The 13724-nt window shown below is 37.6% G+C and overlaps 1 protein-coding gene across 1 annotated transcript; it reads right to left on the minus strand.

The window, feature by feature from the left end:
- Positions 1-5724: 5724 nt before the first annotated feature.
- On the minus strand, positions 5725-13094 carry LOC125784835 (uncharacterized). Its single transcript, XM_049468640.1, has 3 exons — positions 12981-13094; positions 9155-9239; positions 5725-7628 (listed from the first exon to the last, which is right to left on the minus strand). Exons 2-3 carry the CDS (start codon positions 9192-9194, stop codon positions 6370-6372), a joined length of 1299 nt encoding a protein of 432 aa, XP_049324597.1. The 5' UTR covers positions 9195-9239; positions 12981-13094; the 3' UTR covers positions 5725-6369.
- Positions 13095-13724: the final 630 nt, after the last annotated feature.

The raw sequence follows: 13724 nt of genomic DNA on the forward strand, positions 1-13724 counted from the left end.
ATGATTAGAACAGCATTTCTGAAGTAAATTTATGATTAGAAAAGCATTTCTGTGGTAAATATATGATTAGAACAGCAATTCTGAGGTAAATATGAGACTGCAACAGCATTGCTGAGAAAAAATTACATTTATGATTAGAATAGCATTTCTGAGGTAAATATGTGACTGGAACAGCATTTCTGAGGTAGATTTATAACTAGAACAGCTTTTTGAGGTAAATATATAATTTGAACAGCATTTCTGAGGTAAATGTATGAATAAAATAGCATTTCTGAGGTACATTTTTAATTAGAATAGCATTTCTAAGGTACATTTATAATTAGAACAGCATTTCTGTGGTAAAATTATGATTAGAACAGAATTTCTGAGGTAAATATGTGACTGGAACAGCATTGCCAAGGTAAATTTATGATTAGAATAGCATTTCTGATGTAAATGTATGATTAGAATAGCATTTCTGATGTAAATGCATGATTAGAATAGCATTTCTGATGTAAATGTATGATTAGAACAGCATTTCTGATGTAAATGCATGATTAGAATAGCATTTCTGATGTAAATGTATGATTAGAATAGCATTTCTAAGGTAAATATATGATTAGAACAGCATTTCTGATGTAAACATGTGACTAGAGCAGTATTTCTGAGGTACATTTATAATTAGAACAACATTTTTTTAAGGTGAATTCATGATTAGAATTGTAATTCTGAAGTAAATTTGTGACTATGGCACTTTTATAAACAGTTCTGCTGAGGTAAATATACTGTAATATATAATGTAAATATGTTCGCACAGCTTTTTTTCTTGCTCTGTCTGTTCAGCTCCACTGAAGGTCCAGAAGATGCTAATTTAATGCTGTTTAGGTTTACTGAGGCTGATTTGGAAAAATCTGTTTGCATGTCTGAAACGCCTGAGCTGCTGTTTTTGACTGTGATTCGACCTGCAATAAACTGTATAAATAAACTGTAAGCATATAAATGCATATATACATATATAAATTCAACTGTAACAAAAACTGTACCTGATTTCAGCCATATTTACTTTTTACATTCATATTTACACTGTTTAGCAAATTCTACAGTATAAAATCTAGTGTGGTTACCTTTTGACCACACTGCGTAATTTTTAATTTACATTATAATATTGCACAATGAAGTGACTTACAGAAACAATACAAAATGTAAAAAGTACATCGTAAAATTATTTGAAACACTTCAAATACATGTTTTAAATGTGATAAATAAAATCAGGGCTGCAACTAACAATTACTTTTTTTTTATTAAAAATGATTCTTAATTGGTTTAAAAAATTGTTTTAATATTCTTATTAATACAATTTATTTGATATATATTTACTATACAGCTCTGGCAACAAAAAATAAGAGAGCACTTAAAAATGATGAGTTTCTTTGATTTTACCAAATTGAAAACCTCTGGAATATAATCAAGAGGAAGATGGATGATCACAAGCCATCAAACCACCAAACTGAACTGCTTGAATTTTTGCACCAGGAGTAAAGCAGCATAAAGTTATCCAAAAGCAGTGTGTAAGACTGGTGGAGGAGGAGAACATGATGCCAAGATGCATAAAAACTGTGATTAAAAACCAACCAGGGTTATTCCACCAAATATTGATTATTTCTGAACTCTTAAAACTTTATGAATATGAACTTTTTTTTTCTTTGCATTATTTGAATTTTTTTTGTTATTTCAGCCATTTCTCATTTTCTGTAAATAAATGCTCTAAATGAGAATATTTTTATTTGGAATTTGGGAGAAATGTTGTTTGTAGTTTATAGAATAAAACAACAATGTTCATTTTACTCAAACGTAATCCTATAAATAGCAAAATCAGAGAAACTGATTATTTTTAAGTGGTCTCTTATCATTTTATTATGATTATAAATTTATAATCATATGCGTATTGTTACCTATGATTATGATTAAGAAATTCTTGACTCTTGATTTTTGATGTAAAAATTAGAGAATTTCTTACCTGTGAGGAACACACTTCGGTTCCAGCTCTCTAAATTCGGTTTATCAGTTTAGTGGGATCTTTTCTCTATAGTTCTCTCTCTTTCACACACACACACACAGATTTGACATTCAAACGCCTCGATTTTCACACAGTTTTGCATGGCAGGTTGTGGACCAGCGCTTTGAGGACATGGTGTTTCAGGTGACACTCAGGCAAATCAGTTGCTCCACCAAAACCACCAACAACCACCATACTGTAGATCCAGTATAACGTTCATTACCTTCATAATAAACCAGAAATACACATTTACATAATAAAATACATATACAGTACCAGTCAATAGTTGGGACACATCTTCTCTTTCTGAGTTTTTATGCTTTATTTCTTTATTTAATGTATTTTCTACATTGTAGATTATTATAATATTAAATACATAAAAAAACGATTAATGGACACGTATAGAATTCTGTAGTAAACAGTAAAAAGTGTTATTCCTCCACATGAATCTCCTGATCTAAATCTGATGAACTGATATGGTGATTTGAGGTGATTTAATTGGGATGATCTGGAGCTTCACAATATGAAGGAAAAGCAGCGACTATTGTTCAGCACCTCCAGAAACTCATTCTTTCTTTAAGACGCTGAGAAAACTATTCTCCCTCATGAAGACACTGAGATTAGAATCTCACCAAGAGTCTGCAGATCTGAACTCAAACAGTAAATTCGCTACTTAGAAGAATCTAAAGTATAAAACATATTCTGGTTTGTTTAATAAGCATGTTTCTGTATAGCTTCCATAACGTATTTAAAATTTAATTTACAATGTAAAAAAAATCATAATTGAATGAGAAGAGGTGTGTACAACCGTGAAATTCAGTTTACTCAAATGAGTTTGTATTGATTACTAAAATATAAACTAACGATTAGCGACTAGCGATGAACTAACACACGTTTATAGCCAACAATGTAAAAAAAATAACAGAAAAAGTAAAAAAAATGTGTGTTTGGCAGATGATTTCTTTGTTGCTTTTTGGTAATAAATCTTATACCGTTGGAAAGTCTGTTAATTTCTCTTTTAAATGGAAAACATTTGTTAGGAACATGTATTTGTGTGATGAGTAGCAGAGATGAGTATGTAGGCTACGCCAAATCTTCCCTGCTAATGCTAAATATCTTATTCTGCTGTTGCTAATAACTCTAGTTTTAAGCTTTTTGAGCTTCTGGGTTCTCCAGGTGCAGAATCTGTAAGCTTGGTCAATAAGTGTCTGATTGCTCCAGGAATCGGCATTATGCCACGATTGGCTAATCTGGATAGATTACCTGTACGATTGGGCAACTTCAAGCTGGTGTTCCTCAAAACCACAAAAAGTGAGCTCTGGTTCCAGTTTCTCCAAATTGAAGGCCAGGTTTCATTTAACGTCCCAAGAAGATGAAAACACCTAAGAAGATCCTCAAACTTCAAATGAGTCAATGGCAGAAAATTAAGCTGATTGGCTAGGAAGATTTGTCTATTCCACAAACGCACATTCCCTACAAATCTTCTCCATTTAAAAGTGAAATTAACAGGCTTTTTTCCAATGATATTAGATATATTACCAAGAAGTAACAAAGAAATAATCTACCAAACACACATTTACTTACTTACTAAGTAAAACACCATACACAGTAACGTACGAAGATATTGTTCGTTAAATACATATTTTAATAACTAAAACATTGGTTTGATTAATCAACAATAGCTCAAACAACAAACAAACATAATAATCCAGAACTCAAGGCTCTTTCTAAGATCTGCAACCAGGTGTTTCAAGACACGGGAGAAACCCTAGTCCTAGTTTTAATTTTAAGAAATTTGAAAGTATCTTCAAGTGCCGCCACTGCATCAGACCATCAAAAATGTTACAATGAAACTGGCACTCATAAGGAACACCCCAGGAAAGGATAGAAGGAAGAGCAAGAGTTCCCTCTGTTGCACAGGATAAGTTTATTCATGCCAGATAAGGTTTATTTAACAGTTTTAAGTTACTACATGATTCCTTGTGTGATCCTTCATAGATCTGATAGATCACTTCACTATTCATTTACTGTGTAAGATAAAAGAGAAGCAGTAAAGTTGCAGAGCAACACCAAACATGTCCAGAATGGAGTAAGATGTTCCACCAGACTACTGATGCTATGCTATTATCAGGCTGTTGTTTCAGTTGGTGAGAATAAGGTAGGTGGCTGGTATGAAACACATGGGTTTTAAGGTGGAGCAGCATCGGGCCGTACTCCAGCCGTACTTCCCTTTCCGGTCCATCTTAACAGAAACACACAAGCCTTTCTCAGGGCCGCCCTGCTGGTCGCTGTCCCAGTTTGAGAAGCTGAGGCTCTGTCCGGTCTGCCAGTACCACTGGTGGGTCAGCAGGCTGCGCCGCAGCCCGATCCACGCCTGACCGTTCACCCCGTCCGCCGCCAGCTGCTGGGCCATGTAACTCTGAGCCTCGGGCCAACTCGGCGAGGCCAGGTAACCGCTCTTCTGCAAGCAGTACAGACGAGACTCAGGCCAGCTCAGAGACTCGTTTTTAACCGTGAACAGGTTCGGAGAGACCAAGCAGCCGTAGGGGTATGTAACAAAACACACATGGTGACAGTAACGATATTTTCATTTTATTACACTCATCTGTTTAAGAGTGGGGAACCAAAGGCTGGAGTCCAGCACAGAAAAGGCCTCTGCAAACTTCCAACGAAATGATGTTCACGAGCATTGCACAGTGACAACTAGGGCCGGGTATCGAATTTGATACCAAAAAAAGCACAGACCAAATGTCTTGGTACTACCGAGTACTGAAAGGTCTAAAAAAAAATAAAAGTTGGTGCAAATTTTTGAAGCTTTGCATGAAGCTCAAACGTGCTAAATACTGAGAGATATCGCAAAAAGTATCGTTTGGCTGTTGGTTTTGAATTCAAAGTATCGTATCGGTTTTGAAGAATGTCAAACGATTCCCAACCGATAGCCCTTGTGCCGACCATGCCTTTGTAAGCTCATGAACTTGCAAAAGCGAGTTTATCCTCCTGCGATGCTTGCAAATGTCGCGTAAGCTTCCCATCTGCACACCTCTTTTTTGCAACCAGCTGGATCAACCCATATGTTAATTGCTAGGACTAAAAAAACGTGTTGCTGTATTGGAGGAGTATTTGTTGCTGTACTCGATTTGCTTGCTAAGGTGTTGTTGAGTGGTTGCTAAGGTGTTGCTAGGTGGTTGCTAATAAGATCAGAGTTTTATTACCATTTACCATAACAATAGCTTTTAATACCTGGATTATCTTTTACAGACATAGCTGGACCTCCATAAGGAACCCCTATCGCCATTATCTCACAGACATACACTGCAATCTTTGCTTGCTAAGGTGTTGCTGGGTGGTTGCTAAGGTGTTGCTATGTGATTGTTAAGGTGTTGCTGGGTGGTTGCTAAGGTGTTGCTTGATGGTTGCTAAGGCATTGCAGTATATAAGGTGTGTTTCTTGCTGTACTCAATTTGCTTGCTAAGGTTTTGTTGGGTGCTTGCTAAGATGTTGCTTTGTGGATGCTAAGTTGTTGCTAGGTGGTTGCTAATAAGATCAGAGTTCAAGGGGTTGAAGGTAGGGATGACTGTCTTTCTGTGGAAATAAAGAAGAAGCTTCTTTATTTCCACAGAAAGACAGTCATCCCTACCTTCCCTATCCATCCCTAGATTCTGCAAAAGTGCCGTCAGTCGATTCCCATGTTAGGCATCAGCAGCCCAGAATAGGCTAGTGCAAATGACCAGAGTGATTTTTGCTATCTAGGAAGGTACTGGTGACCCAGCAGATAGAGCACTAGGTTTTTGGTAACAGGGTTGTGGGTTTGATACCAAGGTTTGAAAAGCTGCCACTGTTGGTCCCAACGAGCAATGGCAAACGAGCAATCCTTGCTGTTGCCCTGGTAGGAAGCTCAATAAGAAATCTAACCAACAAAACCACTGAGTTTTTCTTGAGAAGTACGGTAGCAATGTTCAGATCCAGCCTCAGCATCTTTTTCAATTGTCGCCAATGCAGCATCAGTAGGTATTTGTTGCTGTACTTGATGTACTGAATTTGCTTGCTAAGGCGTTGCTGGAGTGATTTGGGGAGAAAGCGCCACCTACTGTACTACCCACCCAGAGAGAACATGGCCAATTGTGCTCTCTCTGGCTCCGGCTGCTGATGGCAAAGATGTAGGACCTGGGACTCAAACCCTCAAATCTCGGTCCGGTTATCAGGAGCAAGACTGGAGACATTGGTAGTAAGTGGTAAGTTGTACATCTACTGAGTTGAGTATTATTTCTACATTTCTATGGATGTTGGATTGGTTTAAGCCCTTTATGCATCTAAAAAATACCATAACAATAGCTTTACATACCTGGATTATCGTTTACAGAGATAGCCGGACCTCCATAAGGAACCCCAGTCGCCATTTTCTCGAAGACGTACACTGCAATCTTTGAGTAGGGATGCCAGATGACTTGAGACTTTAAAGGAGACAGGTCCACTCTGGCCCAGGAGTACTGTGTACCGTTAATGGCATTCCACACCGCTGTTGGGCTAAATTGTCCATTGTTCAAACGCATATTTGGCACTTGGGCCGTTTCAACGATGATCACAGCCAGAGATTTGGTCTGTGATGTGCTGTGTACCAGGTAGCAGGCAGAGAACATCGAGATTGGGATGAGCTCTATCAGACTACCATGGCGGATGAGACTGAGGGACACCGGCTGGGAGGTGGTGATGTTGGAGAACCCGTCCTTTAGACTCTGGAAGAAGGGTAGGAAGTTGGAGCTGCTGGGCATCAATCCCTGAGAGCCGGCAAATGGTGGAGAACCGTACTGAAGCGCAACATTCTTATCTGAAGTTGAGAACATTCGAGAATAGTTGGTGATGTAAAACGGAGGTACGAGGAAACGGTTCCCCAGGAGGTTTGTGGGTCTGAGCTGATGGACGACCATTGTGCATCTGCAGTATGAAGCGTCCAAGCAAGGGTGGGTGAGCAAGACGGAAATGTTGGCATCGGCAGAGATCTTCACCAAGGAGTCATTGCCCTGCATCAGGATAAACTCGAAGGGGCTTAGCGTGAAAGTGCTTTTTTGGTTCTGAGTCATCGTGACGGTCACCATGTTGCTCTTATCTTCGGCGTTGATGACAAGAACCCTGAAGAAGTTGTACGTCCGGTTCAGATTGGAAGAACTCGAAGGATTGGTCCAGTTTGAGACGCTGTAGTCATTTAACAATAGTATTAGCTCTGTTAAATTGAGGAAGGGGATTTGATACATTTTGCCCAGGTTGCTCACAGGTTGGACAACATTGGTTTGGACGCTGTTACCCCTGGTGCTTATGGAAAACACGGTGATGTTGTTGTCGCTGGTGATTCTGACAGACTTCATGGAGCGCCCCAGTTGTTGCTCCTCTACTTCGTTGGGTAGATCCACAGATTTTGACTGTCCTGCGTTCAGGACCTCTGTGAGGAAGTTTGAGCCGTTGATGGAGACACTGAATTTAGTGTTGCTGTGGAGGGCGGTAATTTTGAGGGTGTTGTTGACGTTGGATGGATAGTAGGAGGCGATGTTCACCGGAAAAGCTGTAACGAAGTCCATACCGTACTCCACCACAGCGTGTCCTAGTAAAACAGACAGAGTTAGTAGAACTAGTATAGAACTACAGGGGTTGGACAACGAAACTGAAACACCTGGTTTTAGAGCACAATAATTGATTGTGGTGACGGACAGTTCTGGTGGAAACAGGAGAGTTGAGGTGCACATTGAATTCTGCCGTGATTTGATCAGCCGTGGTTTTATGTTTTTTGGATACAATCCGGGTTAGCACCCGAACATCCCTTTCAGACAGCTTCCTCTTACAGCGTCCACAGTTAATCCTGTTGGATGTGGTTGGTCCTTCTTGGTGGTATGCTGACATTACCCTGGATACCGTGGCTCTTGATGCATCACAAAGACTTGCTGTTTTGGTCACAGATGCTCCAGCAAGACGTGCACCAACAATTTGTCCTCTTTTGAACTCTGGTATGTCTCCCATAATGTTATAGTGTGCATTGCAATATTTAGAGCAGAACCGTGCTCTTACCCTGCTAACTGAACCTTCACACTCTGCTCTTACTGGTGCAATGTGCAATTAATGAAGATTGACCACCAGGCTGCTCCAATTTAACCATGAAACCTAAAATCCCACCCTAAAATGGTGACAGGTGTTTCAGTTTCATTGTCCAACCCCTGTACACAGATGTGCCAAAAGCCACAGGACAGCAGAATGGACGGCTTGGGAATACCAGCACCTGTTGTGAGGTTATATCTTGTGAGTCTAATGGCAAGGTGACTTGAATTAGATTAGTTAGCGCAAGCTCTTATAGAGGGTGTCAAATGGATAGGACATTCATGTTTTGAAATTCTGAAGTTCTTACATACTTTATTTACTTTGTTCTTTAGCCTCCCTGACATGGCAAAACATGCGTCATGGGACACAGTACTAGTTCCTGTTCTTATATACACAGTTCCATGATTACCTCATGGAATTAGTTTAGATAAGCAGTTCAAAATATTATATCATATTTTGGTTTATTGGCCATTCCACCAATGTCCTAGCATTCTGGCTACTGAGTGCTGAATGGCTGGCAATCAGGCAACTAACTACTGACTTGCTGGTGTTCTGGCTATTGAGTGCTGATTGGTTTACATTATGGCTACTGAGTGATGAATATGTAAACTTTTTTACTGTTGTGTGCTGATAGGTCAGCATTTTGGCTACTGAGTGCTGATTGGCAGGCATTCTGACTACTGAAACCTGACTGGTTGGTATTTTGACTACTGAGAGCTGATGAGGGCCAAAAGTCTAGCTTCTGGCTAATTTACTAGCATAATCTGGGTACTGGGTACTGACTAGCTGGTATAATAACTACTAATTGATTGGCTGGCATTCGAGCTACTGGATGCTGACTGTTTAACATTTAAAGAAGCTTTAAATAATACTTCTAATAGACCTGTTCATTCAGCGTACCCTCTACTGTCTGAACCAACCAGAAGACAGTATCAGGTGGAAGTTCTCCTCACTACAGGTTCTCAGTCTGATTTTAGAATGAGTTATATATGTGATGGTATAGAAATACAGTTATAAACAGTACCAGTACAGACTTACCCTGGTTAAACAGTGATATAAAGAGCAGGATGGTCAGCATGATTATGCCGGACTGGTTCTTCCAACAGGCTGGATGGGTTTAACTCTAGAAACAGGGGGGAAAACAATGTTACACAGCATTAAAATTTTTATTTTAAATACTAATGACTACTGGGGAAAGGTCAGTACTGTTTCCTGAAAACGTAAGAAAATTAGACTAAACACTTTTAGTTATTAATGCCTAAGTTGTGTACCAGAAAAATGTACAAATATTTGAGGAACTAATGTCTGTAATCTTGAGTGGTCAATTCCAATCAAGGCAAAGGGGATGGAATAAGCTATATAATCTAAAATATAGTGTATACATATAAGGGCCATTGCACCGAATCTATGCCCTTTCTGTCCACAGGAAATTACACATATATATGTGCACACAAAATAACTTTAAAATACATTTTATGATGCATTTTAGGCCATACAGTTAACCATAATATATAATCTACTTGTAAGTGTCAGAAACTGGAGGGCCAAACTCAAAATGATGATTCAACTCAAAGTTTAGTTCAGTTTTAATGTATATATGCCCAGAAACGTTATGATCAGAAATGGACACCACTTTTGAACATGGTATGTTTGACTATAACTCTGTATTTTAGAGTTTGATATGGGTTTATGGGCCATTTTACCGAATGGGTGTCATTTGCTTTTTGTATCTCTTCCAAATTAAATCTTATTTTTAAATCTTTTTTTAACTCTGAATCTGATAAGACATATATTTAACTATTAAAAACAAACGTTTCTAATCTGAAGATGGTTACAAAACTCATGTATCTTTTTAAAAGCATGTTTAAAAGCAAATCTACTAAATTACTTTGTTTTTCTCTCGAGAAAGTCTTTATTTTAAAGAAATGGTTGACTGCATGTTTAAATAACTGATACTAATCAATTAATATGGAGATAGTTCGGGTCTGAAAGGGTTAATTTAGCTGTTTCTCCACCAGAGGGCGGAAGAAGCACTTTGAAAATAAAAATGAGAGCATGTTTACAGCCATAAAACAAATACATAAAAATACACCACAGTGGCATGCTATAATAATCCTCATTAAATATACAGTGCCTTGCAAAAGAGTTCACCCCCTTGACATTTTTAGTATTTTGTCTGCTCACAACCTGGAATTAAAATGGACTGATTGAGGATTTAGTTTGTTTAACAATCTGAAAAATGTAAGTATAACAAAAACTTAAATAGAAAAAAAATCTGTAGGATAGAAATACTTCTTCACGCCACTCTATGCACATAAAAATTTTATATACTGTATATACAGCTCTGGAAAAAATGAAGAGATCCGTTTCTCTGATTTTACTATTTATAGGTTTATGTTTGTGTAAAATGAACATTGTTGTTTTATTCTATAAACTACAGACAACATTTCTCCCAAATTCCACATAAATATATTGTAATTTAGAGCATTTATTTACAGAAAATGAGAAATGGCTGAAATAACAAACAAATAAAAAAGATGCAGAGATTTCAGACCTCAAATAATACAAAGGAAACAAGTTCATATTCATAAAGTTTTAAGAGTTCAGAAATAATCAATATTTGGTGGAATAATCCTGGTTGGTTTTTAATCACAGTTTTTTTTTCATGCATCTTGGCACCATGTTCTCCTCCACCAGTCTTACACACTGCTTTTGGATAACTTTATGCTGCTTTACTCCTGGTGCAAAAATTCAAGCAGTTCAGTTTGGTGGTTTGATGGTTTGTGATCATCCATCTTCCTCTTGATTATATTCCAGAGGTTTTCAATTTGATAAAACCATCATTTTTAAGTGGTCTCTTATGTTTTTTTTCAGAGCTATATTTAACTCATTTAACCTTATCTTAAATAAGACCAACTAATTTTGTGAAGATGCATTCCATAAAATTCTGATAAAAAATACAGGATGTATTGTAACAGAATAGGTAAAATGCCAAAGGGGATGAATACAATTCGTACGCAATAATATCGGCAACATTTTTTAATATAGTAAACGATATTATATCCTGAAATATGGTGCCATATCACCCACCTCTAATCATCACATCAGGGTTCTACTTTTTTATTGTTTTTAGCAAAAGAAAAATTCACACTGTTCTCATTATTTCCCATTATATATCTACTAGATACAGATTATATCTGTCCAGTATCATTTATTCTACTTTAATTCTGCATATATGGAGATATTTGGAGTACATTATTAATATTATTATTATTAGTAGTAGTATTATGACATTCTGGACCATTGACGTCTGTTACAAATATGATAGTATTCTTATTTTGTTTAATATCTTAGTCAGGGGTGTGCCATATCATATCATATCGTATTGTTTGGAATAATACAATTTTATTTTCATTTTGTTGCAGTAGTGTATTCTGGATTTTTTTTTTTTCTTTTTTTTTACCATTTTATCATATCGCCAAGAGTATCGTTATCGCAAAAATATACTATGAAATATCATGATATTATTTTAAGGCCATATCGCCACCTTTAATATACTGTATATAATTGTAATGTACATATGTACATATCATGCTATCATTGTATCTCAATCTTTGTGGATTTTTAGTTTTCTACATAATTTGAAAACACTAACTGTCTCATACTCTGTGCCCTAATTTCTTAATTAACGGACCAAAAGAAAATCTCCAAAATGACCTGAAATAAACTCTTTTTACCATGACTTCCATTGAAAGTTTACAATGTTTTATCGCTCTCCTGTAAAGTTGCTGTTTTGGAGATACTTGTTTTTCCATTGGACAGCAACGATATATATATATATATATTGTTATTATATAATTGGAATATTGGTTTCTTGCTTCAGAGGACACATCTTCATAATCTAGCTCATTATTGGCCGATAGAGCGCACTAAAATAGGGCATCAGTTATGTCTCTTTAGACAGGATTCGTTTCTCTGGGGGGTTTTGAGGTAATTTTCTCTCTTTTATGGGTTTTTTTTATCCTCTGTGATTTTATTACCGTCCAGAACGATCATGTAGGTGTATTTGTCCACTGCCGGGCACCGTAATAACACTTTGGGCACTTGGGCGTTTCCACAGAGATCCATGTTAAAAAACACAACAGCGAGTGGAAACGGAGGAGCTACTGAACAATGTCATGTGAACAAGAAAAAAGCGTAAAAACTCAGTTTTTTTCCTTCAGATGCAGGAGTTTTATCACTTTTTGAGTAGAAGAGTGAAATATTTTTTGCAGACGTCCCTCTGGGAAACTAATCCATCCCTACTTGCATCCGGACTGCAATTGAAAAAACAGGAGGACCAGTGAGTTTTTTGGCTTTCTCCAACACAACATTGCATCACGTTCAGTAGCTCCTCCATTTCCACTCGCTGTTGTGTTTTTAACATGGATCTCCATGGAAATGCTGCACCCAAAGTGTAATTACGGTGCACGGCAGTGAACAAATAGCTATTTATTTTATTAAACGCGAGGAGACGAAACTCAGAAATGTGCGTCTGAACGGGACTAAAATTACCGGAGGACCACCAGAAAAGTTCAGAGAAAAACAGTAGATAATTCAGGCTGTAATTTATTCATCAGAGGACATCTGAGAAAAACACGTACATGATCGTTCTGGACGGGAATAAAATTACCACAGGACCCCCCTGAGAAACTAATCCTGTCCAGATAGGGCTTAAAGTCTTATTTTTTTTAGCAATTTTTGAATAGTTTCTATTTGCCAAATGAGAGTTACCCTCGATGTGCTCTGATTTCACATTAAAGGATGATTAATCAAATAAATTTCAGATAAAAATAAAAGGTTTTTAATAAGGGAAAGTTCTTACCTGGAGGAGAAGATCCACCACACTCCACAGAGCCGGCTCTCCACTCAACTACCACACCTTTACACACCTCTAACACACATGACTTAAAGCCTTAAAGGCACACACGCACACACACACACACACACACATTTGACATTCAAACCTCTACATTTTCACACACTTTTGCATGACATGCTACAGACGCTGCAGCCTCAAGGACAAGGTGTCTCAAAAGACCTGAAACCAAATCAGCCCAAACCCAAACCAGCGTCTTAATCCACCTCAATAAACTCTATTACTGCACGTCCATGCGGCCAAAACTCGTATATCCATATATACAGTACCAGTCAAAAGTTTGGACACACCTTCTACACTGTAAATGAATAGTGAAGTGATCTATCAGATTATAAAGGAATACATAAGAAATCATGTAGTAACTTAAAAACAGTGTTAAACAAACCAAAATACTCTGTGAAGAAGCTTTTAGATGCTCCTATCTGGGGAGCTGTTTGTTTCTGAGGCTGGTAACTCTAATAGACTCATCCTGTACAACAGAGGAAGCTCTCGCTCTTCCTTTCCTTTCCTGTGGTGGTCCTGATGAGTGCCAGTTTCAGTGGGTTTTTTTTGTTTGTTTGTTTTTTTCCCATATGGACATTTCTAGCCAGAAGCCGCCGCTCACCATCATTACCACTGTATCCACTGCACTGTTACACTGTTGTAACACCTAGTGAGCTATTTAAATACTGCTGTCCCATGACTTTTGCC

Source organism: Astyanax mexicanus, chromosome 1 (genome assembly GCF_023375975.1).
Source record: "Astyanax mexicanus isolate ESR-SI-001 chromosome 1, AstMex3_surface, whole genome shotgun sequence".
Taxonomy (NCBI): Eukaryota; Metazoa; Chordata; class Actinopteri; order Characiformes; family Acestrorhamphidae; genus Astyanax; species Astyanax mexicanus.

What these genes read in the sequence shown, in the direction of transcription:
- LOC125784835 (XM_049468640.1), bottom strand. Translation starts at nt 9,194, where the DNA reads ATGCTGACCATCCTGCTCTTTATATCACTGTTTAACCAGG. An exon ending in TATATCACTGTTTAACCAGG is followed by an intron (nt 7,629 to 9,154) that starts GTAAGTCTGTAC and finishes CTGTTTTACTAG; the next exon opens with GACACGCTGTGGTGGAGTAC.